Here is a 25,422-nt window from a genome sequence, read left to right as displayed (position 1 = left end):
AAGCCTACTTGCAAGGGATGAGAGGACACATTCTCTGCCACGTCCTGACTAGGACCCCCAAAAATAGACCAATGCATTCTGCGCTGCACACTTAGTTCAACCATATGCTGTCTATTCTATAAAGGACGTATACGCGCTGTGGGCTTGGTTCAAGCCACGGTCGATATCCTTGTGTTTACCAAACATCAAACAAACTTTACTTATCAACTCCACGATAACTCCCGAACTTTTACATTTCCACTTTTGAGGACATCTGCCGTATCTGTTACCATGGAAGGACTCGTACCCAAGTTTCTCATCGAGCAGAATGTCTCGTACTACACGGTACGTATCGGTAACCCACACTTGCTGCGTCTTTGAGGCTAAACCCTATGTCAGATCCCCGCGGCCATGCTCATGGGCCTGACCCCCCGTGTCGCCACCCTCGGCTGGTACGGCCGCTTCTTCCACGCCCAGTACCCGCGCGGCCTCCCCGACGACATCCAGCTGCTCCCCGGCAACGCCGTGAGCCCGCGCGTCCGCGCCCGCCTCCTGCGCGCCGACGCGGCCATGCAGAACGCCGTCGAGAACCTGCCGCTCTTCGCCGCCGCCGTCGTCGCGGCGAACGCGAGCCACGGCCTGTCGGCGGCGGAGCTCAACGCTTGTTGTTTCGGGTATCTGGGACTTCGGGCGCTGTACATGGCGTTCTACGTCTTTTGGCAGGATAGCCCGGCGTTCCCGGCCCTTACCCGCACTTTCATCTGGGCGATGGGGGTCGCGGTCGAGATGTACCTGTTCGTGCTCGCGGCGCGCCAGGCGCCTCTTGTGGTCGTGGAGGGGGCGCGGACATGGCGCATTTGGCGCAGCCGGGCGCGCGATTCTTTATGAGCGGCTCGATCGGCAGGTATGAGCTTTAAGGGCTCTTCGCTGGTGAAAATCCAGGCATGAGCTGGGTTCATCTTGTTCTGGAACAGGAAAGCATTCTTCGATGAACTATCGTGGGCTACGAGGGAGTAGAAAGATAGGGGCATTAAGGTTTCGGGGTTTGGGCTATCGGATCTCGGAGTACCGGGTTGACGTTTTCGGCACTCGGAGTACAGGGTTGCAGAGCAACTTATTGCGTCAGAGGGACACATATAGGCAGAGATAGACATCATGGCAGGCCGTTTCACAGAGAACAAATTTGCGTCGACGAGGGAAGCATACATGTGCGAGAGCTAATGATAACGATCGTGTTTGTTGTCTACCTGATCACGTCTCAAGCCAAACTATTTCCACACCCACCCAGGAGGTTGCCAGTCAATCTTTACCCATCCCGAGTTTCATTACAGTCACACCATTCGCGTTGCCACTGCGCAAGTATAAAACAAAAGCAGACATCCTCCGCCCTAGCAATGTCATACCAGTTGGTTGAACGAGGGCCTGGTTACATATCCATGCTGCCGCCGGGGAGCTCGTCAAGCCCTGTAGTTGGTGGTAATATGATTAGCCGAGATCCCCATAATTAGACGGAACAGTACTAGGTGATTGAGGGTTGTAGTGTTTTTTTTTTCATCTTTTTCTTTTTTTTAAAAAAAAAAAAAAAGAAACAGGGCAAAAACAAGAAGACTTACAGCCGTCAATGTTCTCGGCGACGGTGCTCTTGACCTGGCACTGGTTCATGGCCTGGACGCCCTGGGACTTGAGCGGGCGGCCGTTCTCGCAGGCCTGGAACATGCAGTTGTTGTCCATGGCCTTCTGGAGGGCGTCGTCCTTCCAGCCGAACAGGTAGTCGGCGTGGGTGCCGTACCCCTTGCCGCCGAAGCTCAGGACGAACTGGCCGGGCATCTGGTTGAACTTGGCCGTGTCCCAGAGCGTCTCGTAGGCGACCTGCGGGACGCGCACCGGGTGCGACGACGGGCACGGGCCGGCGTTCTGGAAGGCGTCTTTGGTCGTGATGTACATGTGCGACTGGTGGTCGGGGCTATCGGTGTTCTTGCCGTCCCAGCATCTGGTGTTTGGTTTTGTCAAGTCAGTAGATGGCCTGGTCGGGGGGCGTCAGAGGAGGAGACTTACGAGGGGAAGTGGTGGACGGTCATGATGCCGCCGGCACACCTCTGGGCGGGGAAGTCATCGAGCTCGGGGAAGCGGGTTCCCTTGTTCTGCAGACAGACGAACTTGAGACCGACGCCGTACTTGGAGCTGGCCGTGGGGCTGCCGACGGTCATGCGGAATCCCTAGGATAGCAAAGTCAGCCTTCTTCATCGCCCTTCCTGGGAATTAATTCCCTTGCTTCTCTTGTGGAAGTTCTTACCTTGGGGAAGGCGGTGATCTTCTGGTTCCCGTTGGAGAAGAAGTCCTGCTGGGTGTAGTAGATGGTCATGCCGCCGTTGATGCCGTTGGGCAGGGCCGTGTTCTGCATGATGTTGACGCGGTGGTAGGAGCCGTTCTGGTGCTTGAAGAACATGACGGCGGTCCAGTAGTTGGAGAAGTCCTCGCTGAAGGTGCACGTCGTGCACGTCGCCTTCTCGGCCACGTCCCCGTCCGCCGGGTCCATGGACGCGTTGAAGGCGTTGCCGCCCACGATCTGGTGCAGGTGCGCCGAGGGCACCTTGCCCGGCTCCACGAGCGGGTCCAGGCGCTGGATGCTCACGGTCGAGCACCCGAAGCGCAGCGCGGCCTGCGAGGGCACGGCGAGGGCGGCGAGGGATAGGGCGAGCCACCTCATCTTGGGCGTTGTGGTGTTTTGTTTCTTTTTCTTTTCTGTACTTGTCTAAGTGATGGAAAGTGGATGAGAGGGTGGGTGGTGCAGTCGGTGTTCCCAAAGGTGGAAGATTTCTAGAAATGCGGTGGCCTGATTTCTCGTTTCCTTTCCTCGTGGCGGGTTAAAGGGTAAATAGGGAGAGTAGCATTTAAATGGTGGTTTGCCGCCGAGGACTGCCGGCTATTGGCCGCGTCGACCTCAAATGCCGATCTGATGCCAAGCCTCGCCCCTTTGGTTCCGGAGTTGTCACGTCTTCATGTGGTTAATATGGCCGGGTTGCAACGTCCAATGCGACACGTGTATCCCCGCACCCCTATATTGACCCAAATAGTGACTCGCTTCGGCACCCGGCAGGAGCCACTGGAATCGGCTGGATGGGAAAGTTTTACGGGATCCTTCATCTAGAAAGATAGGTATAAGTGCGGCCTTTGAAAATCTTGGTCGAGTGGTGCACGGCTTGGCGCACGTTTTCGTGTCTTCCGATCACTGGGCTTCATTTAGTAGAATCATTCGTATTAGGAAGGAGACGGTGCTCGTTCTGGAAACATTGTCCAATCAGTCATGTGTTGCTCACGATTCCTGTGGTTGTCCCCACCATGTAATATGCATTACTGCAGTCCCATTGCACCAGATGATATTGCATTGACTGCTGGCCTGGGGGCGCACGGCTACACGGCCTGTCTATTCCAGCCGCCGATGTGCTGATCGCCCGGTCCAAAGCGATCTAGGGTCGAGATATTCCATGAACTCGTGCTGTCTTAGGAACAGCTCTGTGCGGAATTCCCATGACTCATTTCCAGGAAAGTGATATGCCTTCTTGGAAGACTACCCAAAGTAATACATTAAGTAAAACATTTTGCACTTGCCCGGCTGAGCTCATTATGCATACGTCAGAGATTTACGAGACCCTTCTTGTTGCTGACATGGCTGGAAACACTTACGGAGGATCCCTTTCCCCAACCTTACGATATGATGCGCCAAAGCATTTTGTAGCTTGAGTCAGCATATCCTGCTGTTTGGTATGCGCTGCTCGAGTCCATATTTACCGTACCAGGGGCTCATTGCTACTATGCTTCCTGTTCAATACCGTCCACCTTGCCTCAAATAAGCACTGTTTCCAAAACAAATCCAAATCTCCATCAAGAAGGCGATGCTGAATATTCGACTGGCATAGGCATAATAAGTGCCAAAGAGAAGAAAAGTATGTTCAAGTAGATCACTGTCGCACGCAAAAGTTGAACTCCGCCAGATCGTATGAGTATAGTGGTATAAATACCTGATGCGAAAACCCCTGTATTATGCTCAGGTAGATTCAAAAACTTAGTCGTCACCTCCAATTATGAGTTTTCCCATGGTGGGCTTTGACAGCCTCGTATAACTCACAGGGACATGTATCGAGCCGAAAATGGAGTTCCATGTCTTCATTCATGGCATATGGTGAAACTTGCTGTCGACTGTTGAGTAGATACCTGCCAATCGCTATCATGAAAGCGCCTTCTTCATACTTGATTTGCGCGTAGGACTCTATGGATAATGCGAACATGTCGAACATTTCGTATGTCTCATTTGCCCGCTGGCTAGTGTCGTAGACGTTGCGGGGTAATTCCGTTGTTGATGCTTCGATGCAGCATCGTCTCACGTAAGCCAAACAAAAACTGTTTAGTAGGTGCCGTCAACCAAGTTAGCCACTTCACTATCTAGTTCACCACTGCGAGTATCAAGCCAAAGCCGAACTTGCCAGTGTAATGGCATCCTTTGGCCAGCTGACTAACGCCTTTTTCAGGGCTTCCCAGGAGACGTCCATTGGGCTCGCCAAGGTCAATTTCGACTTTTCCGTTATCAAATACGATGCCCCGCGCGAGTACCAAGGCCTTGGCGAGGCTCTGTCAAAACGCCGCAAGGGAACGGCCGAAGATGGACGGACCTCTGCATGTCACCGCGCGCAAGCTCGGGGCGTTGTTCCAGAGTGCCTGGCCCAAGGACCCCAGCCTCACACAGGCCTACGGGCTGCGCTCGAGCGAGATTGCGAAGCTGCCTGAGGTCAACCCTCGAGGCACTGCCCGCCATGGCCTGTTCGCTGACCACGTGGGCGCGGACGGGACAACCATCTGGGCCGCCGCTACGTCCGGAGACGAGGCCATCACGGTGCACTTACTTGCTTGCATGCTAGCACGAATATGGAGCCGCGATGAGGCTGTTTCCATATGGAGCGAGCTTGTCGATGCCGGGAAAATTCTCCTGGAAGAGCAAATCGCCATGTCGGAGTCTGAGTACAGCTTATCCGACCTGACAGCATCGCGCATCAGCATAGGCAGGGCGCAGCTAGATGCATGGGATTCTAGCGCTAGGTGAGCTCTGGAGTCTTTTCCAGCCCAGGGGTACACTCCTAACCTCTCCATAGGGCATGGCTGCAGCGTGCCGACGCGGCCAAAGCACTCCAGCAGACACAGCGTCGACTATTGATAGACAACGTCTCTCTCCCCATATCCCCACGGGAATCACTTTGCAGCACTGTCATGGACACCGCAACCAAAGCTTTAGAAGCATTGGATTGCCTCGTGAGAGGCGTACTACAACAGATCGACAATGGCGCGGTCCTACTTGGTCTCTCATCCTGGCACCTCTATCCGGACGTTCTAGTAGCATCCACGAACACACATATCAAGCAAGCTGACAGTTTGATCGCATCGGGAGGCATCCTCACAATTGGTCTCGAGAATAAGGACGGAAAACTTGGTGGTGTGTTTTCGTCGCTGCCACTTGCCCAGGCCAAGTACTACGGGGATCCTGTCATTGCTAAGAGAAGCCTGGGAGTTGGGCAATCACGGGTTCCATTTGATCAACTCCAGCTCATTGTAATTGGCAGCATTCTACGCGATTGGCGAGACTCATCATTGGGGTTGGAACAGCAGATGGACTCTTTTCAGAGGTTATCGATCGCATTCAAAAGAAGTATGAGAGGACCGGCGATCAACCAACCATGGTTCTCCATCGATGCCAAAAACGGCCTCGATTGGCTACACTGTCTTGATGATGCTGCAAAGTATAGCAGATCTAAAGGAGTGACCAAGACACATATGAATCGCCTGATAGCACTCGGAAAGCGGCGGCAATCTGCGTTCTTAGGCCAACAACGACCCAGCCACCGACCTCCACCCCTTTTCGGCCTTGTCAGTTTCGAGATCCTTATGAAGGCTCCCAGCTCCGCCAACGAGAGGGTTCAACTTTTGCGGAATTGAGCAAGCAGAGAGCTTGACCCGGACGTCCTTCTTGATGCTCTAGTTATCTACCACCCGGGTGGGAAGTTTGAACGCAACAGATGTACCCGCTTAGCGAATACGACTTCCTGTAGTAGGAAGAAGCGCAAAACAAGTCAGCAGGCGGAGATGGGGCATCATGTCATATGGACACTATCAGATGATAGCGATGACGATGAAGATGTAGACGACAACGCCGATGGGCGGCGAGAGTTCGTGGATTGCTGTCTGATTCCTGCCGGTCCTGGAGAGCCCCGTACACCACACGCCTACCTTTGCGGTGATATGCATACCACGGCCATCTATGTCCCTGCCTCGAGGAAGTCTAACACTTTCAATAACTGCATGACAGTCGCCCAGTTCTTTCACTGCGTTGAGGAGGGTGACTTTCCTTCGAATCGGATCGAAACGGCAATCCAATTGCTGACCCAAAACCCCGCGTACCAGGAGTTCGTTGTATCCTTGAACGCCATGAGTGTGGCCGCCAGGATCTTCTCACGACTCCATGGTGCCCAGGCTCATCTCGCCGTCGTGACGATGCCTGTATTATGTAAGGCACGTTGGTGGGCAGAGCTTCAGTTGCCCAATGCCCATGTCCTGGAGTCTATGTTTAGTTGCATTGCCTATTTCGAAATTTCGAAACAGGCCTGCTTGATATCGACCCACAGACCATAGGAAACCGCACATTCGCAATATGCCGTGAGACATCCATCTTCGTTGCAGAGAGCCCACTCAAGGATCCATCAGAAGCAGCCTCCAATCTAGCCGTGGCGCGGCTTGTCGGCAACATTGGCAAACCAGGCCTGGCTTTCCTGGTGTCTCCCCCCAACCCCAGGGTTAGGCAGCTAGATTTCTCAAGCTGGCACATAGTTTCCCACGATCTCTTCGACGGGATTGCGGAAGATAACTTTCAGGAGACATCAATGCATTGGTCGTTTACTGGATACGAACTGCCTCTCGATCTAGGGCGACAGGGAAGTCACGAGACTCCAGCATACTTCATTGAGACTGCGATCTCGGTATATGACCGGGGGAAATGGGTTGGCGATGTGGCTATTCCCGACTCTTCCACGTGGAGCCATATGGACCAGTCAAGTTGCAATCACAGCCAGGAAGAATGCGACGAGGGCATTTGCCGTGCCCAAGCCGTGTCTGTAGACTCGTGGCTTGAACTTCTGGACCCGCCGGCACAGACTGCTGTGGTGCGGACCTACAAAAACCCAGTAGCAAGGTTGGCCGCACTGGCACTGGCACTTCATCAGTCATCCAACGTCCGAGTGATCAAGAGCGATCCATGCTGGGCCTGCGTCGCTGACGCCGTATTGAGTTTGGAAGAGCAATTACTCGAACGTGCAAAAGCAGCAGGTTGCAAGGGAAACCCTCAATCCGACCTTGCTGAGGAACAAATTTATGAACAGGAGTACGAAGAAGATGATGAAGTGGACAGTTGTTATGGCATCCCCCAGGATGATGACGAGGCATCATTCTCTTACGCATTTAACCAGTCTGCCCCTGGTTCGGGCACGACGTTGCAACATCTTTTGCGACCTATGGAAACATTAGCCAATGCGGAGATGATCTTCGTATACTAAGAGTACCATCACTTAACATTTGGCAACTAGTCAGTATTGTGGGAAGTTTGGGGCGAGTGAGGAGTAGACCTTTGTATTGGCAAACAGATGAGGTGTGCCATGATTCTGCTCGATTGTGCCGACATGTCCCTCGAGCAGTGTGGCCGCTGGGGGTCTTCAGTGCGACGGTGTTCAAGAACGACCCCCGGTTATTTATAGGCGCATCACTTTACTGTGAACTATGAAGCAACTAAAGCAAGTAGACGGCATCCTTACATCACCGGGACATTAGACTGCCACAGGTTGCAAACCATCAGGTCAACCGACATAGTTACCGAAAACATCACCAAAGGGGTAGTGGAGTAGTCAACACGTCATCATACCCATACAAAATCGTAATGTAATCATTAGTCAAACAGTCGTCAGATTTCTTTCTTCCCTCGGTTATTCCGACCTCGAGACAGCGGTTGTATCATTTCGCGTAGGTCTCGAACTGCCGTTCCTTCTGCTACTGCTGCCGGGACCCCTGCGAGGGGTTGCTAATCTGATCGACCGTGTCCGCGTCCGCGTCCGCGTCCGCGCCCGTGTTGCGCCGCGTCTTGGCCCACCGCAGCCCGCACCGATTGCACAGGTTGCGCTCCCCGCCGGGCCCGCGCCGCCACTCAGGCGAGACGGTGGTGTGGCAGTTGACGCACCCGCCTGCGCCGATCCCATGCTTCTTGAAGCGCCGCCGCTGCGACGCCCGCTTCAGAAGGTCCTGCAGCTCCTCGTGCAGCGCCTGGTTGGCCGCGCCGAGCCGGTGGATCTCGTACCCGAGCGCGCCGCATTCGTTGGCATTGAGGTCCGCCAGGACATCGGCATCTCCTTCGTCGTTTTCTTTTTCTTCTTTTTCTTTGTTATTATCATTGTCATCCTCTGAGGACCAGGATGCTGCAGCCCCGAGAGAGGCGGTGGTGTTGTACTTCTTGTTTCCGGCAGGGGACCGTTTCCGCCTCTTGGCGTAGGGCCGCAGAATCCCGCAGTACGCGAGGAGATAGTACGGCTGCCGGCGGTCGCCCAGAGCCCCGGGGTGTAGGACGATGTTCGCATTCAGACGGTGGCCCCGCCCGCTGGTGATCGTGAGCGTCGAGGACGCGACAGCCCCCTCGCGCGCGGCGCACAGCAGCTTGTCAAACTCGGCCCGGGCCTCGCTCTGCTGGATCAGGGAGTCCTGGAGCCGGGTCCCCACCAGATCCTCTGCCGCGATGCCCAGGGCCTTTTGCGGGTTGTCTAACAGGTGCAGCACCAGGCCCGACGTCGCCAGCTTGAACCAGAGGCCGTGTTTGCTGATGGCGCGGCCGTCGCCGCGCAGAGCGCGGCTGCCCAGGCGGCTGACGGGTTGCTGGAACAGCGTGAGGGTGACCCAGCGCCGGCCGCCGTCGTGCCGGACGGACCCCGTGCTTTGGAACCAGGCGTACTCGCCCGATTGCCGTTTCAGCCGGAGCGTGAGGTCCAGATCCGACGTCTCGATGTTTTTTAGCTCCCGCATCAGCACCGCCACATCCGACGGGTGGTACAGGCGGTCCATGGGTTTGCCCAGCAAGTCGCCGGCACCGTACCCCAGTCTCTTGTGCGACGCCGAGGCGTAGGCGATATTCCCCTTCAAGGAAAGGACTTGCACTAAGGCGTCCACGTTCTCGAGAAGCATTTGATTCCACGCAGGCGTCATGGGAGTGGTCGAACCGATGTTTTCCAAGCCTTGTAAGCAGGGGATTAAGTCAGGTAGCGGATCGGTCGGGACGGCACCATCATCAGAATGTTGTTCGAGGTTGTTTTGCGAAGGGCTCCATTCCATGGGTTCGACGCCTTGGGTCGCAGTATTGTCATCCTGATCGACGGCGGGAATCGAGAAGCCCGGGCCCCGAGAGGCGTAAAGGGTGGCCGCATTCTGGCCACTGGAGAACGAGCTAACCCCACTGACAAGACAAGAGGGCGTGTCCAGGCTCGACTGGCAACTGGCCGCGGGCGGCAGCATAGCCGAGTTCTCAAAGACGTTGACGAACCCGAATAGGAACCTAGGCGCGCCGACTTCCGCTCCCCACGGGATGGGCACGAGGGCCAGGTGGTTCATGAAGGCCTCGCCCGACTTCTTGAAGTTGATGATGCTGTGTTCGGTCTCGCATCGCTCGGCGGCCTTTTGCTTGAGGAGGAAGGCGGACGCGCTGCTGATGGACCGGCGCGGGGCGCCGGGGCTAACACGGCCGTCGGGCGACTGCAGGAAGCGGCAGTTGAACCCGACCACTTCGTCGCGGTCGTAGCCGGTGAGGGCGAGGAAGCTGTCCGAGGCGAAGATGACGCGGTCGAGCGGGTCCCAGATGTCCGTCACGACGAAGGGCCGCATGATGTTGACGGGGCCATTGAGATCAAGCCGCGGGTCGGGCCGGCCGTTGAGCAGGGCCAGGGCGAGGTTGATTTTGAAGGCTGGTGGTGTCGATGGTGAGGGGTCGATTGTGGTTGGCGCATGCCCGGTCTGCTGGGTGGCGTTGGCGTGTGAGCAGCACAGCCCAGTGCACCCATTACCATTGTACGATACATCGTAGAATGTCGTGTCTTGAGCCGCTTGCGCGTCGTATGAAGAAAGCGGCAGACTATTATTCCCATCGAAGTAAGGGGCCGTGGCTAATCCGTCTCCTCCCAGCAGAGACTGGAAGCTGTCGAAGGAGCCGGCAGCCCAGGTGCCGGCGGTGGTGGGGTTTGGTGCGGGATTCACGTAGCCGCCGTAGTAGGCTATCTCATCCTCGGCCTGCTGGATGAATGACTGGTCTGGGGCATTGGGGATTGGCTGGTCAACGGTACCAGCGCCGCTGTTGGCTTCTGGAAGTTCCAAGTCAGCATGTTTGGTTCTCCGATGATGACCAGGTTACGAACCTTGGAGAGTTTGAGGGCCATCGGCCTGATTAGGTCCCATCGGACGAACCAGCGTCAATGTGACTATGAAAGGCGCTAGAGGGCGTGGGCTGGCCGGTGGCTTTGGGTCTGTCTCGAGGACTCGCTTCGGTAGTCGGCATTGGTGGGATATGGTCAACGATGATTTGAGGTTTTGGGCAATTGCGGCGTGACAGAAAGCTAATACTCTCTACGCTCGCCGGGCAGACTCACTCAAGGGCGGTGCTGGAACCTACACTGCGTTACCTCGACTGAGACCATGGTGCTTTGGGGAAACAGTTGGCGTAAGTGAGAAGGAAGTACTCAACCTATACCATACGGCATTTGATGTTTGCTCAGAACAAGCAATGCCGGTTGCCGTTCTAAAAAGACGATGGCACAGTCACCTTGCGGACCACTGACGCATAAGCCAGGTGGCGAATCGCAGAAAATTCGGGCTTGGTGGTGGTAGATGGGGAAAAAGGACGCCAGTTAAGGAACTGCCTCATGGGCGACATATGGATACCAGTATCCGGCTGCACGAGGTCCTCTCGGCCCTGCACGATGAAATGAAGCCAGCAAGTTGGTTAGTAGTTGGTCGCCAGAGGCTTTTGCCACTTTGGTGGAGCGGGTTCTAGGCCTTCTGGACTTTGTGAAGTGTGGGGCCTGCGCCCGCCTGAGGGACCCCCAAACTCGACTGTTGGCTGGGATTCCCGTTGATTTCCTTGGGTTTTTGCGATCGGGGGCACCACCTTTCGCATTCTCTGCGCATCGGACTTGTGCGTTTCCAAACATGCCATCCCGCATTTTAGGCATCCAGCAATCCATGGCACTCTCGAATGCACTTTCGAATGCCCATCACCCCTTCCCGAGGCCGCTTCTCGCCACTGCGACCTTGCTTATTCCCGAGGAGGGAAAACTTGAAATCATTATGTATGGTTCAATTGTCTGATTGCTCCAGGTACCCCCTCACGCGGGCGGTTACATCGTTAAAACGAAGCATTTGCTCGTCTACCATCTGACGTCAGAGGCGCTGCAAAACTTCCTCGGGACTGTTCAGGTCCCATGACGTAGGTATCAGGTCATCCCTGACATCGAAATAAGTGAATGGGGGCTACTGGCGGAAATACATCATTCTGAATTCCCATCTACCGTTAGCAGACGGTTTTGCGCGACCTGAACACTGCCACTATTAACCTCGGTTTGGCCCACCTGTCACCGGAGCGCCCTAGGCTAAGGTTAACTAGGCTAAGCACTAACCTTAGGCGGTAGCAGCCGAAGACCGACTGCCGACCAACCAACCAATAGGAAAGGGAGGAAACACACGCCACGCCAACACAAAAGCTCGTAGCTTCAAAAGGGATGTGCCCCTTAAATGCATCCGCCAATCATGCATCACGAAGCTCTCTAACCGTCCGAAATCAGGACCTTTACGCACCCTATTAATAGTAGCAGATTATATTGAAAATGCCATTAACCCCCAGTACATAATCAGCCTGGTCCCACCCGATTACCATGATGACCGCGTTGATCTAACCCAGCCATCCAAGTACACCAGCCCCGATACCAACCAGGAACGGCACAAACCCCCAGTGCTTCCACTCTCCACCGCCGAGCAAATCTTTGAACACCAACCCGTCGACAAACGGCACTACGCAGAACCATCCGTGATTAGTAACATGCTCAACAGTTCCGAGACACAACGGAAAGAGCAGCGACCTCTGCGCTGGCCCAAACCACCCTTACTTACTTAGCGCCCCGAGTATCAAGCCCACGCCCTGAGTTCCACGACGGCCACGGTACCACGCCGTAAACAGCGTCAGGTTGATCACGACGTTCCGCACGCCGTAGATGCGCATGAGTCCCTGAGCCAGCGCCTGGTCCGTGCAGGGTCGAGCCGTCCGGGAGACCGGAGCCGGCGAGGGCCCCCGCGGGGGCAAAGAGGGCCTGTAGACCGTAAATCGCGGGCGCGAGGCCGAGGGAGCAGCCAGCATTGGTCCAGAACTGGGGAGATGGCATCTTGGCGGCTTGAGTTTCGAGAAGGAATAAGTCCAAGAACGCTGGTTCAAAGACAAGCCGAAATTGGTTTTCGTGTGTATGCGCGGCAAGAGGTTGAGATCTATTGAGTTGGAGATGGAAGGAAAGCTCAGTGTAGGTAGAGTAAGAGGGCCCTCTGATGGGGGTGTTTTGTTGGTTCCAAGTGCTCTGGTAAGCTAAAGCAATCACATCAATGCGAGGTAGGGGAGGGGATGCCTAACCAACAACCAATGCCCCAACAAGCTCCTTGCTTCAACCCCGCTAATTGAAGGACTTAGCACCAACATCAATTCCCCTGATACCAGCACGGTCAAGTCATCTGTTCTCATCCCTTTGGAGCCAAACTATGCCGGGAAGAAATGACTGGGGAAAGGTGAAGACCAAGATGGCATCGATTCTGACAATGGTATAGACACCTCGACAGAAATGTCAATCATAAGCCCCGCGAATGCGAATGCTTGAAGATGAGACGCGCATGGATTTATCGCCCTAGCCTGACATGCTTAAAGGCACAGCAGGCATCCAGCTGAACCCGCTAGGACAGCTTGGACCGGCACCTACAGCGGTCGCCAGGTACTGTTTGTTTGCTCAGTTGCAGAAAACCACACACAACCAAAGCTTGTTCAAGGTTGTTGTTGGCTAGGAATCCGACCAAAAGCTTAAGTGGTCACATCCGCCCAATGCTTCTTCTTTTCTCCTTTCACATGGGTCTAAGGCTGGGCTTTCTAGTTTTCTTTTGCGTTGAGCGTTTGGGATGTCGGCAATGGATTCGTCTCCCAAAGAGCTCCTGATGGGCTTACCAATGCCTGCTCTCTCCGATGATCTTTAGTCGTAGGGTCACAATAGTCACGCGAATGGAGTCAACTATTATTGTAACCTAAGTCCTGCACGTGTGCGCTACCCAGCTTCCCTCGTTACTTAGACTAATTCTGTCAACTCTTGGAGAGTTGAAATGCATGCAAGCTCTTCAAAGCACCGGCGACGCAAGCAGCATCACCATCGGCTCTGGTGTCGCTGACAACGGAACAACTTGTACCGAGCACAGCAGATCTCCTCACCCCTGTCGCAGAGGGTATCAGTGTAGAGAGTGCATTGGGTTCGCTTTTATCATGAACGGGGCTCAATTTACTGGTTACTGACCCTTCACATGGGTGTTTTGTGGTGGCGATGCTGGTGTTTGCTACTGACTGCATTGGGGTCTATCATCCATAACAGCAACCTCACAACACTTTAATTGTTCGCAAATTATCCCCTTGGCTATACTAGAAGTAAAACAGCATTAAAGCAAATCACACATGCAGCAGCCACGTCTAACCATTCGCTCCCAGCTGGAAATGTGCAAATTCAAGAACGAGAAGATGGACGAAACGTTCGACGATGGGACGGAAAGGATGCCGGGCAGCATCTCGCCGAGCTCAGTCTCTGCGAGATCGTCGAGGGTCGCGCGGGTCGAGGTCGGAAACGAGGGGGTAGATCAAGCGGGTAACTTGGATGACGGGGGCCTGAAGAGGCACTGATTTCTGCACCCTCCTTCATGGACGTTCTGCCATCCGCTTTTTGACAAAATGTAATCGACAACAACCGTGCGATCCCCCTTCCCCTCCCCCTCACCTTCCTTTCGCGATCTTTTATTTGTCAAACAACCGCTAAGGACCTTCATCTATTCTCTGTCCGTCCCTGTCGAGCAAAAGGGCCGACAAGCAACGCAACTCCCGGACGAGGTCCAGCGCAAGTTGGACGGGCCCTCCCGAGAACCGCTCGGCATGGACCGACAAGGACACTGGCGATGTCTACGATGATAGGGTCACCAAAAAAAGGATTATCCACGAGCACTACTGTCATGTATTAATGCTGATGTTTATAAACATCGTGATGCCAGGTGTGTTCCACTATATATTAATTCTCCATTCCATTACTCTTACATAACTGTGAGTTCAACCCGACGGGATGGACAGTGTTCTATCTCTTCCTCAACCAAATCCTATGCCAGATGCGAGGTGATTTGTTCAACCCAGCACAAGAAGCGTTTCAATTTCCATCATTTTCTTTGCCACCTCATGAAGTTGAGATTGAACGACAAAGCTCAATGATCTCTTCAAGGACTTCATCCTTGGTTTCTGTCATAGCCCGGGCGCTGAGCTCTTCCAGCTTGGCCTTGTAGGACCTGTGGATATCGGCGATCTCCATCAGGTGGCCGTCCCTCTCCTCCTGCATCTGCTCCTGCAGGTGCTCAATCTGGTTGTCCTTCTCTGCCAGATCTTCATCGTGGGCAGGGGCCGGGCGGTGGGAGGCGGAAGGGGGGCTTTCATGCCAGTGGCTGGGCTCGTCTTCACTGCTCTCGTTATCCTCATCGTTATCGGATGAGGATCCCTGGGCCCGGTCCGCGGCACCGCTGGCAGGATTGTTGGCTCGGTCGTGACCTTGCTCCATCTTGGCCTGTTCGTTGTCCGCCATGGTTGCACCATCATGGATCTGCTGGAGGTGCTGGATCAAGGTATCTTCATCCCGGAATCCAAATCGCAGTCTGGTGCAGCCCTCGATATGGCAGATATGTGCCGAGCTGTTCTGGTTGTGTATCAGGTGCTCATGACGAGGCACCTGGTCGCCTCGGCCGAATCGTTTGTCGCAGAATCGGCATTTGTATGGCAAGTCGTGGCCCCTCATGTGCCGCCTACGTAGCGAAGATGTCAGTGTTGATGAAATGATCATGATTGGGAAATGCTGTGCTTACTTCAGATGCTTGTCCATACCGAATGTTTTATTGCACTTTGTGCAACTGACTCGGTTACCTGCACCAGCGTTACTGCTGGCTGAGGCGGCGTTGGCTGCAATGTTTTGCGACGACATTGTAGCTGCTCGGGTGAGACGGGGAGTGTGTATGGAAGAGCGGATGAGCTGAGGTGATGAAAGAAATCCGTTCCGATTGATGCGATGAGTGACGTGCTTTTGAGCTGTGGCGATTTGATGTCTGCAGATGCCTTGGCTTGGTGTGAGTTGTGTTTGTATCGCAAACTCGACGGGCAAATGGCAACAAAAGTGACTATTAATGAAAGGCAAGAGATGAAAACCTTCGGGGGGTGAAAGGCTGTGAATAGGCAAACAAAGCAGCAGAGGTAGCTTGGGGTAGTCTGTAAAGCTCCTCAGGATGGAAACAGGTAGTGAGAAAATGATTAGATAACGCGTCTAAGAATGGTTGGAGGCATGCTTCTTCACCCTCATTGTATTTACCATCCACTACCTAGCTAGGTACTTTATCTATTCCAGCTGATATGCGCTGAATCTAGGCCCAGTGCCGCTTGTATATAGCATGTGTACTGATTGTTGCATGAGTCCTCTTGCTGCTCATGGCTTCGCTAATTATTTGACGTCTTTTCGTCGCCGTTTCCCATCAGCCAATACGAATTTGCGCTTCATCCGGCATCTCGTATTCCTTCAAAACTCTCATTCAAACGTATATAGCTGAAAATACGTTTCGATCGTTTCTCAATAGCTTTATTTAGAAATGGGTTCAAATCGCGATTCGTGCTGGTGTTCCATCTCAGACTCGAGCTTGCTGATCTCACTTTTGTACTTCCAATAGATAGCCTCGATTTCCATTTAGTGTGTCTCTCGTTCCTCGGGAAGCTGCTTTCTGAGCTCATAGGTTCGTCGGTCAGCAACGCCTAGAGCGAGCTCAAGGCGGATGATATCTTCGTCGCTGGCTTCGTCGGAGTTGGTATCTGAATTGGTCTCTGAGCTGCTCTCCATGGCATCCTCCAATTCGTCTTCTGTTTCCTCATCTGTGGCGGCCATAACCTCTTCGGTGGGAGTCTTGGCGATTTGTGAGAGCACATTGTCATTATCCCCCGCGGCCCGGTTATTATCCATCATCGTGGCGCCTTGGTGAAATTTGCCAAGGTGCCGTCTGAGAGCGGCCTCGCCCCTCAGGCCCAGACTGGAGCGCTTGCAATCATTTGATGTAGCAGATGAAACGGGACGCATTGGAGTTGTGTTTCTCATGGTTGTGGACTTCGACTTTATCGGATCTGGTTAATCATTCGTCGCCGACATTAAACCTCTGCGGCTTTTGATGGGTTTTCCGATGTCGCCTGCTAGATATCCAAGATTAGCTTGCGCGCTCGTGACGAAGGGACCATGTGACTTTACTTCCAGCTCGCGGTTGTTCTCGAGCAACTTGTTAAAGGTCGGGCGTAGCGATTGAGATGAGCAGTGTCGGTGTCGCTTCCGCGTGCAATTCCCATCGTGTGCGGCGGTGCCATCTTGGGTTGCCGATGTCATGTTGCCAGACTGATGATTGGGATTAAGGATGCGAAATCGGATGAGGGATCCGTTGTGCTCTGCCTTAGTTGTCAATTGGAGAGAAGGGAGCCTGACAAAAGATTGATGGAACATGCTTGAGATTAGGCAGGGAAAAAGCCCTGAATTCGGTGCGCTGTCTAACAGCTAGAATACCTTCTAACAGTCATAACAGAAACAGGTGTACACAAGAGAAAAGTAATGATTTCTAGAATCGCATTACCTGCAGGAGCTCCAGGCATTCCAAGTCGTATCCTTCGCTTCACTTTTCCATGTCCAGCCGATCCTCCAAGTCCTGTATCTTGGATTGGTAGAATTCGTGGAGATCCTCAATCTCCTTGGCACGCCCAGCCCGCTCTTCGGCAATCTGATCTTGCAATTCCTGGATTTGCTGATTGTATGCGTCATGGAGGTTTCCAAGGTCGCTGTCGCTAGTCTGGCCCTCGTCATCCGATGCTTCTGTAAGCTGTTCGGCTGAGTCGGCCGTCGCGACATCCTCCGACTCGCTTTCCTCTTCGCTTGACGACTCTCCAACGAGCTTGATGTCGCTGTGGGCAGCAGCCAGCTCATTGTCGGCCAATGTGGCCCCTTGGTGGGTGTTTTCCAAATGGCGAATGAGTGAGTCCTTGGTCTCCAGGCCCAAGCCCTTCCGAGTGCAGTCTTGCATATAACATATGAAGAAGGATATGTTTCTGCCGTGCTTTGTATGGGCGTGCACCCTGACCTGGTCGTACCGGGCAAAACGTTCGCCGCAGTCGCCGCATCTGTGCTGCTTGTTGTGCGTGAGGGTATGTTGGCTGTGCAGCAAAGGGTTAGCCTGTATCCAGGATCGGCGATGGATGAAGGTGACATACGCAAGGGTTTTCGCCGAGCCGAGCACCTTGTTGCAAATTCGGCACATGTGTGATTGGTTAGCAGCAGTGTTGCTCGAACTGCCTGTCACATTACTTGCTGGTTGCAGTGATGCCATTTTGTTCGAAACGAGATGTATTGTATCGATGTATGAGGAGGACGCAGCGGCGCGATGTGCGCGTTAATGGTGTTTCAAAGTCGGGTGTTGCGTCGTTGGGTTTGGAAAGACGATCGTTATATGAGAAGGCTTGTTAGAAGCGGCAAGAAAGAGACACCAGACGGGATGGGTTCGAAATCCAGAAACTAAAGTGGAGCTCTTTTAATAGGCAGGTAGCTGCTACAACTTATTGCAGCTCAGGCCTGGATGGCAGTCATCATCGGCAATGTCACTGTCATTAATGGGCAAGCCCCTCTATGACAGAAAGCAATGGGCAATGTGCTAGCAGCAACGGCAGTTAACAAACAAGGCGAAAGTGATGCATTCCGCTGTCTATTGCTCTCCAGTTACTCATACATTCCAGCACCAAAGCTCTCAGAAAGATGCCCTCTCATAGCTTGATTATGGATGCCTTCTCGCCGTGTGTCTGGGCTACCACGACATCGTTCTACCTAAAATATTACACAGTGGTCCGTACACAACAAATCGTCTTCTTTCCTCTTGGCACGCTGGAACGCGACTTTTCCAACCCTGAACGGTTTCTTACTTCGGTTCCTGTGCGTTGAGGCGCCGCTCCAGTTGAGCAACCCGATTTATTAAGTGCCGAATTGATTCGGTATGATGCTTGTAGATGTCCACCATATCCTCGTGATGCTTAAGCTGGTGCTTTGCCAACCAAGAAACTCTTCGTCCAATGGATCGATCATGAATTCATTGCTTGTCGTGTCTATCCACTACTAGAATACCATGTTATCCATCCTCTTGTACAGTCACCTATCTATAATGGAAGTTCTTCGCCCCCCCTCCCCCCTCTCTGGCTTAACAGCGGACCTTTTCATCGTGGATTATATCCTACTCAGGCGACTGTGAGTTGAGGAGTTGTTCCAGTTGGGCGACCCGGTACTCCAAGTCCTGAATAGCTTCCCCGTGACTATTATAGATCGCGATGATCTCCTTGCGGTGTCCTCGCCACTCTACTCTTTCGTAGAATGATATCAGTTGTCAGCCGTCGAGAGTCCGTTCTTATCTACTCCGCTCTCCTCCTCGTTCTCCTCCTTACTCTCCCCCTCGCTTGGGGTTTCGTTAATAAGCTTAATCTTGCTATCTACTGCGGCTTAATTATTATTAACGATAGTAACGCCTTAATAGGCCTTATCAACGTGGATGGAGAGTCGGCCTTAAGATCGGAAACTAAGGCCGGAACGGTTACAGTCCGGTATATAGTATATAAAGTCGAACCTATTAATTTTATATACACGGAACTAGTGAGATTTAAGCTAATTAAGTTTAACGAAGGCCTTACCGTATATATCGCCGACCTCGATTTTATCGTAGGTTTTATTATAGCGCTTATTTTATCGATAATTAGCTTACGTATATTTATATAGATTAAGAGTGTATAGTAAAGGCGTGTATATACTAGAGGTTTACTTTTAAGCTTAAAACTTTATTATAAATTTAATATATATATTAAATACTATTACTAGCGTTATTACTATTAATATCGCTAAGCGAATTCGATTATATTATTACTATAAATAAACCGATAACGTGGTTTACCACTACGCGACGTATATTCCTTAGCGACGCACTTTTTTTATTTCTCGACCCTTTTATATAAATTAATTTAATTATAACGCTTAAAATTAATTAAAATTATTCGCTATTCGATTCCTCGCTTAATTTTATATCTTTTTTATATATTCGCGTATTATAACCTGTTGTAACGAACGGCTATCGGGGTCTAAAAAGAAACCTCGTTAAACGTACTGGGGTTTATGTTGGTTAAGACGAGAAAGTATTTAAACGTGCAAAAGATTTAGTCCTCTGATACAATGGGCAATATCTCAACTAATCGTAGAACTTAACTTAAAGGTGTAATAGGTTCGTTAAAGTAATGTGCTTTACTAATGTATTAAATTAATACTTAGATTAATCGCTAAAGTAAAAAGTGTCTATATAAAATATATAAGAAATATCCGTGGTTATATATTTAATCCTTCTTTTATCGATTCCTTGGATCGTTTTAACTCTTGCGATCTTGGGATCGCGGGGAGCGTTGCGATCTTATAGCTCCGTGATCACTAGGAGCGTTGTGATTCTGTAGCTCTTTAATTACTGGGAGCGTCGTGATCCTGTAGTTCCTTATTTTATTTTTACGTGACCTACGGTAATTATTTGGTTTTAGATATTTATTCTGTCTTAGTTATTCTGTTTTAGTCATTCCGTTCTAGCTAGTTAATACTATTATCGAGGCCCTGTTTTAATTATACTAGTTAATATCTAACCCCTAGTGGCTTATTATCGTAATAAGTCATAAGCGTTAACTGGTAGGTCTTAGGCTAACGTTAAAGCTTAGGTATACTTCGGGGTATCGTAAAACCGTGCCGTAAGTAGAGTCGGGTCGCGAAGCTGGTTAGCTTATAACATTATTTCCCCTCTCCTGTTTACTTTATCCCTAAAGTAGTTAGTTACATAAATATCCACGGGTTACCGTCGTGTCGGGATTTCTGTAAGTTCCTTTTTATCTTGTTTTATTATAATGTTTACTCATTATAGTATCAGGTCGTATTAAAAAATCTTCTTTTAAGGCTAAAGAACGTTTTTTTCTTTATAATTATATTGCCCTTAACGGTCGCTTTGCCGACATGCCTTATTCGTACTGTTTTAAAAATAAAAAGCCGAATTACCGCATTATTAATCGTTTTTCGCGCTGCGAAGAATATATAAGCCGCGGGCGTCTATATAATAGTTTTTTGGTAGCTTCTTCCTTAAAAAAGGTCCTGGCTCAACAGCGCAAGCTGGATACGAATGAGAAAGAGGCGAACGAAAAATTGTTATCGCTTTATTCCGAACTGGCCAAACTGCAGTTTTAACTTACTAAGGCAGCTGGCCGATTATCCCGGATTCGAAAGATTCGTCGAAAAATAAAAGAGCGGGGTGCGGATTTATTTAATCGTAGCATAGAAGAGCTGGATAAAGAGGACGATATCCTTCCTACCTTAAAAGGTTACGAGGAATGTTTAGTGAACGACTTTTAGTATATAAGAGTTCCTAGCGACGTCGATTAGTCTTCTTTAGGTTTGGCGGACTTCGGGGATCTGGGTCCGTTGCTGCCTTCCGGGGGTCCTGCTGTTTAAACTTTTAAAGCTCTTTAGCGGCGTTCTCCAAGTGTTTTTTAAGTTCCCATGTGTTGTCTTCTAGTGGGTAACCTTTCTATTTAACGAGATATTTCCATCCTTGTCCGAGTCGTTTTTTATCGAGGATGGTTTCGATTTTGTACTCGTGCTAATCCGTTTCGATTTCTAACTATGTTTCGATTTTTATGTTTATTAAGGCTAATTTAAGTAATAAGATATAAAAAATGGGATGTATCCGTATTATTTTAGGTAGCGATAATCGGTAATTAGTTTTAGAAATAACTTCTACGATTTTAAATAGTCTAATCTTTTTAAAGTTTAGTTTATCGCTTAATCGTTTAGTTTTAATGTTTCGTTAGAGGAGGTAAACTTTTTCTCCCTCTTTTAGGATAGGTCCCGCTATTTTTTTCTTGTCGGCGTATTTCTTTATTCGATCCTGAAAAAAGATGAGGTCTTCCTGTAACGATATTTAGAGTTCTTTTAATTTTTCGACTTAAATGGTCGCCATCGGTGCTAACTTTTTTTTAACGGTGTTCGAGTAATGTCGGGGTCGAACCCGTAGTTCGCTTTAAAAGGTAACGTGTGCGTAGTCTCGTTATCCGTACTGTTATATATAAACTGTACTATAAGTAATAACCGTACCCAGTTATCTTATTTATAATTAACGTAGTATCGTAGATATTATTCTAATGTTTAGTTTATACGTTTAGTTTATCCGTCGATTTACGGGTGATAGGCTATGAATAACTTATGCTTAACTTTAAGTTATGCCATAAGGGATTTCCAAAATTTAGCGGTGAACAACTTATCTCGATCGGAGATGATTGTTTCCGGTAATCTATATTAATTAATAATAGTTCTAAGGAAGGTGTATACTAGGTCGTTTATGTTGCTTGCTTCCTTATAGGGTAAGAAGTAAATATATTTAGTAAGTTTATCGGTAATAACTAGTATACTATCGTACTTAACCTTGATTAACGGTTCCTCGGATAATAATAGCTTAACGATAAAGTCTAGTGCGATCGTTTTTTAAGCTCTGTCTAGAAGTAGTATGGGTTATAATTCCCCGTACGGCTAGTGTCGTGCGGTCTTAGCTTTATTATAAAGGTTATATTCGTTAATTACTTTAGCCACTTGTTCCTTGAGATTCTTATAATCGAACTGTCGGTTAATTCGTTTCCAGGTTTTAAAAATACCTTAGTGTCCATAGGCGAGGTGTTTATAAAATTCCTAAATGAATTCCTTACGGTATTATTTTAAAATATAAATCTTCCCGTGGTACCGGATAAGGTCGTCTTTTTCGTATAAATAATCTTGTGTTTAATGGATAAAGTTTAGCCTATAATTAGTTTACTTAAACTTTTTAATCCATTCTTCGTGGAACTATATTCAATAAGTAGCTTAAATATGTCGTAATAGTATTAAGTTTTTATCTTTGTCGTGTATAAAAATCGTGCGTATTTTTAATGGCACGTTTTGCTAATGGTCCGGTCTTCGGCTTAAAGCGTCGGCCCTGCCGTTGTTACTACCTTTCCGGTAAATAATAACGAAGTTGAATTCTAATAAAAATTCTAACCATTGTACTTGTCGTTTGTTTAGCTTTTTACTAGTAGTAAACGTAGTGAGGTTCTTATGATCCGTATAAACCTTTATTAGTTCTATTATACTACTTAAATAGTGTTTTTATTCTTCGAATGCTTTAATAATAGCCATTAACTCTTTGTCGTAAATTTAGTAGTTAAGTTCCGGTCTATTTAGCTTCTTTAAAAAGAATGCGACGGGGTGCAACTTTCCGTTATCGTCCCGTTGGCTTAATTATTCTCCGATCGTATAGTCCGATGCGTCGGTCTCGACTTTAAAAGGTTTACTGGGATCTGCCACGCGAAGCACTGGTTCGCTTAGGATTCTATCTTTAATAGCTTGGAAGGCCGATTTTTCCTTGTCGGTCTATCGGAATGGTTTATCCTTTCGTGTCAAGTGCGTAAAAGGTGTCGCTATCTTACTAAATCCGGGGACAAAAATCCGGTAATAATTAACTAGTCCTAAAAAGGATTTGACTTCGGTAGCGCTTATAGGCCTAGGCCACTCTCGTACTGCTGATATTTTAAAGGGTTTTATTCGGATTTCTCTTAAGGATACCACGTATCCCATAAAAATAACTAACTTCTTATGGAACTCGCTTTTCTCTAAGTTAACTAGAAATCCAGCGTTTTATAGTTTTTAAAATACTATTTTAACGTGCTCCTTGTGCTATTCTTCGTCCTCCGAGTAAATAAAGATATCGTCTAGGTAAACTACCACGAATTTATTAAGGTATTTTCGTAAAATATAATTAATTATGCTTTAAAAACTTACGGGCGTATTAATAAGTTTAAAAAGCATGGCTTAATACTTAAAATGCTTATACTTAGTCCGAAATGCCGTTTTCTACTCTTTTTCTCTTTTAATACGGATTAAGTTATACGCGTTAGGCAGATCGAGTACTGTAAAAATGGCTGCCTTATAGAGTTTATCGCGTAGGTCGCTAATTAAGGGAAGTAGGTATCGGTTTTTAATAGTAATCTCGTTAAACTTCCTATAGTTAACGTATAACCTCTATTTTTTTATCCCGTTTTTATTTTTCTTGGGAACGAATAGGATAGGGTATCCTATTAGCGAAATGGATAATCGTATTATACTTTTTTCGAGGTTCTCGGTAATATACTCTTTAAGTACTTGTTCGTGCTCCTGATTAAGCTTGTATATCGATATAAACTGTAGTTCTTTCCTTTCCTTAAAGGGTATCTCGTGATCTCACCGTGTATAAAGCGGTAAACCCGTTTTTAGTTTCCTATTAAAGAGGTTTTTAAACTGCCGGTACTTTTTTGGTATAGTCGTCGTAACGTTTAGCTTAAGTTCCTTCATAATAACATATACTCGAAGTACTTTAAGCTTGCTTAAGGGTCCCTTCTTAGAACGCTGCCCAGCGGTTAAACCTTTTCCTAGTATATCCTACTAAAGTTAACCTATTCTCTAATTAACTCTGGGATTACTTACCCGTAACTAGGGTATCCCTAGTATTATATCGTATCCTAATATTTCCGTAATATTATACGTAATTCGTTTATAACGTTCTCCGATATTAACCGAAAGGTTCGCGACTTCCCTTCGTACTTCTCTATCTTTATAGGTTATAAGTCCTCTATTTACGGTCTTAAGTCGGTATAGGGCGTCTTTCTCTTACTAGTTTAATTTTAAGCTATTAACGATTCGTAATAAGATATAGTTTCCTTGCGCTCCGCTATCGAGTAGCGTTTTAATAATAACTCCCTTAATGTCTATTATTAAAACGATATGCTTATAAATATCTCGTTTATTCGTCGTAAAGCATAGGGACCTGTTTTATCTCGTCGGTTATTGTCCCGTTATAGCCGGCGGAAATCGTTTCCCGACTATTATTTTTTACGACCGGGGTCTCCTCGCATCCTTTATTACCGGCGCAAAATCGCTCGTTATACTAAGGTAAGCGTAGGCGTAGGCTTATACGCTAATAGTGGCGTAGGTTCGGGTTTAGTAATTATTGCTGGTCTTCGTATTTAAAATTCGGGCTTTTTATTTATATCGGAGGTGTATTATAAACGAGCGCACAGCGCGTTTTCTTTAAATAATCGGTAAGCTCGGAACTTTTCCTATGTATACTAAAGATATCGGTCTTCTTTACAATCCCTCTAATTTCGCTAATCGAAATAACACTGGTTCGGCCATTACGGGTTTCTTTTCGCGAGTAAATATACCCTTTTAATATCGAGGATTAATACCTTAATCTTTTTTAGTTAATAGTTTAAGTAGGGTTTTTTAATAGGCCCTCGTTTTACTCGTTTCGAAAACTATTTATTAGTTAACTTTTCGGATAAATGCTCGGTATAACCGTCGTGTACGCATTCTATTTAAAATAGGGTAAAGTATTCCTCGTAAACTGGGGATATTCGTAAGTTATCGTTTACGGCGTAGTTCCCGTTGAGGTTCTCGAATCCTTATTAAATAAAGATTTCTCGCAGCTTTAATAAAGATAGTAATGCGATTTCGGGGATAGTTATCCATCCGTTTTAATCGAAGTCTCGAATCTTAATGACTTTAAGGATCAGCTTATCTATTAATAAATTAAGTAACTATCGTAGGCTCTGGATTCCGCTTAATACCGCTATAAGGCTTAAGTCCCTTTTATTACTAAAACTCTCTTCGCTTAATAATAACTATCGTCGTATCATTACGAGGGTTCGTATTAATCTTCTTTTTCTAGGTGCCTTAAAAAACTATCCGGTTCCTTCCTTATTTACCAAGTGGGTAAAACATTCGTCTTCGTAGCAGGCTGTCTAGGATAGGCTGCCGTATAATACGTTTAGCGTATTATTAGCGTTATTATTTTTAATAGTTGCTAGTAATTCTTCCACTCTAGTGGCGTTAATTTGGCGTTCGTTAGGGATACGGTTAAATGTTTTCTTAGGAC

The 25,422-nt window shown here is 49.0% G+C and overlaps 9 protein-coding genes across 9 annotated transcripts; 3 read left to right on the top strand and 6 right to left on the bottom strand.

Annotated features, from left to right (window-relative positions):
- Positions 1 to 270: 270 nt before the first annotated feature.
- PG986_003910 (uncharacterized protein) lies at positions 271 to 867 on the top strand (the record flags this gene model as incomplete). Its single annotated transcript, XM_066840132.1, has 2 exons — positions 271 to 324; positions 379 to 867. The coding sequence occupies 2 exons, from the start codon at positions 271 to 273 to the stop codon at positions 865 to 867; spliced, it is 543 nt and encodes a 180-aa protein (XP_066702759.1).
- A 538-nt stretch (positions 868 to 1,405) lies between these two features.
- Positions 1,406 to 2,686, bottom strand: PG986_003909 (uncharacterized protein; the record flags this gene model as incomplete). The annotated part of the gene is made up of 4 exons (XM_066840131.1): positions 1,406 to 1,443; positions 1,593 to 1,969; positions 2,035 to 2,195; positions 2,273 to 2,686. 4 exons carry the CDS (start codon positions 2,684 to 2,686, stop codon positions 1,406 to 1,408), a joined length of 990 nt encoding a protein of 329 aa, XP_066702758.1.
- Positions 2,687 to 4,570: 1,884 nt separating this feature from the next.
- Positions 4,571 to 5,074, top strand: PG986_003908 (uncharacterized protein; the record flags this gene model as incomplete). Its single annotated transcript, XM_066840130.1, has 1 exon — positions 4,571 to 5,074. One exon carries the CDS (start codon positions 4,571 to 4,573, stop codon positions 5,072 to 5,074), a length of 504 nt encoding a protein of 167 aa, XP_066702757.1.
- Positions 5,075 to 8,058: 2,984 nt separating this feature from the next.
- PG986_003907 (uncharacterized protein) lies at positions 8,059 to 10,497 on the bottom strand (the record flags this gene model as incomplete). The annotated part of the gene is made up of 2 exons (XM_066840129.1): positions 8,059 to 10,403; positions 10,458 to 10,497. The coding sequence occupies 2 exons, from the start codon at positions 10,495 to 10,497 to the stop codon at positions 8,059 to 8,061; spliced, it is 2,385 nt and encodes a 794-aa protein (XP_066702756.1).
- A 1,699-nt stretch (positions 10,498 to 12,196) lies between these two features.
- Positions 12,197 to 12,448, bottom strand: PG986_003906 (uncharacterized protein; the record flags this gene model as incomplete). Its single annotated transcript, XM_066840128.1, has 1 exon — positions 12,197 to 12,448. One exon carries the CDS (start codon positions 12,446 to 12,448, stop codon positions 12,197 to 12,199), a length of 252 nt encoding a protein of 83 aa, XP_066702755.1.
- A 1,377-nt stretch (positions 12,449 to 13,825) lies between these two features.
- PG986_003905 (uncharacterized protein) lies at positions 13,826 to 14,008 on the top strand (the record flags this gene model as incomplete). The annotated part of the gene is made up of 1 exon (XM_066840127.1): positions 13,826 to 14,008. The coding sequence occupies one exon, from the start codon at positions 13,826 to 13,828 to the stop codon at positions 14,006 to 14,008; it is 183 nt and encodes a 60-aa protein (XP_066702754.1).
- Positions 14,009 to 14,546: 538 nt separating this feature from the next.
- On the bottom strand, positions 14,547 to 15,338 carry PG986_003904 (uncharacterized protein; the record flags this gene model as incomplete). The annotated part of the gene is made up of 2 exons (XM_066840126.1): positions 14,547 to 15,162; positions 15,223 to 15,338. The coding sequence occupies 2 exons, from the start codon at positions 15,336 to 15,338 to the stop codon at positions 14,547 to 14,549; spliced, it is 732 nt and encodes a 243-aa protein (XP_066702753.1).
- A 750-nt stretch (positions 15,339 to 16,088) lies between these two features.
- On the bottom strand, positions 16,089 to 16,361 carry PG986_003903 (uncharacterized protein; the record flags this gene model as incomplete). The annotated part of the gene is made up of 1 exon (XM_066840125.1): positions 16,089 to 16,361. One exon carries the CDS (start codon positions 16,359 to 16,361, stop codon positions 16,089 to 16,091), a length of 273 nt encoding a protein of 90 aa, XP_066702752.1.
- Positions 16,362 to 17,049: 688 nt separating this feature from the next.
- On the bottom strand, positions 17,050 to 17,688 carry PG986_003902 (uncharacterized protein; the record flags this gene model as incomplete). The annotated part of the gene is made up of 1 exon (XM_066840124.1): positions 17,050 to 17,688. One exon carries the CDS (start codon positions 17,686 to 17,688, stop codon positions 17,050 to 17,052), a length of 639 nt encoding a protein of 212 aa, XP_066702751.1.
- Positions 17,689 to 25,422: the final 7,734 nt, after the last annotated feature.

Source organism: Apiospora aurea (assembly GCF_038362705.1).
Source record: "Apiospora aurea strain CBS 24483 chromosome Unknown utg000003l_segment0_segment0, whole genome shotgun sequence".
Classification (NCBI taxonomy): Eukaryota; Fungi; Ascomycota; class Sordariomycetes; order Amphisphaeriales; family Apiosporaceae; genus Apiospora; species Apiospora aurea.
Note: the sequence above shows the minus strand (reverse complement) of the source record. Positions and strands in the feature narration are given on the sequence as shown.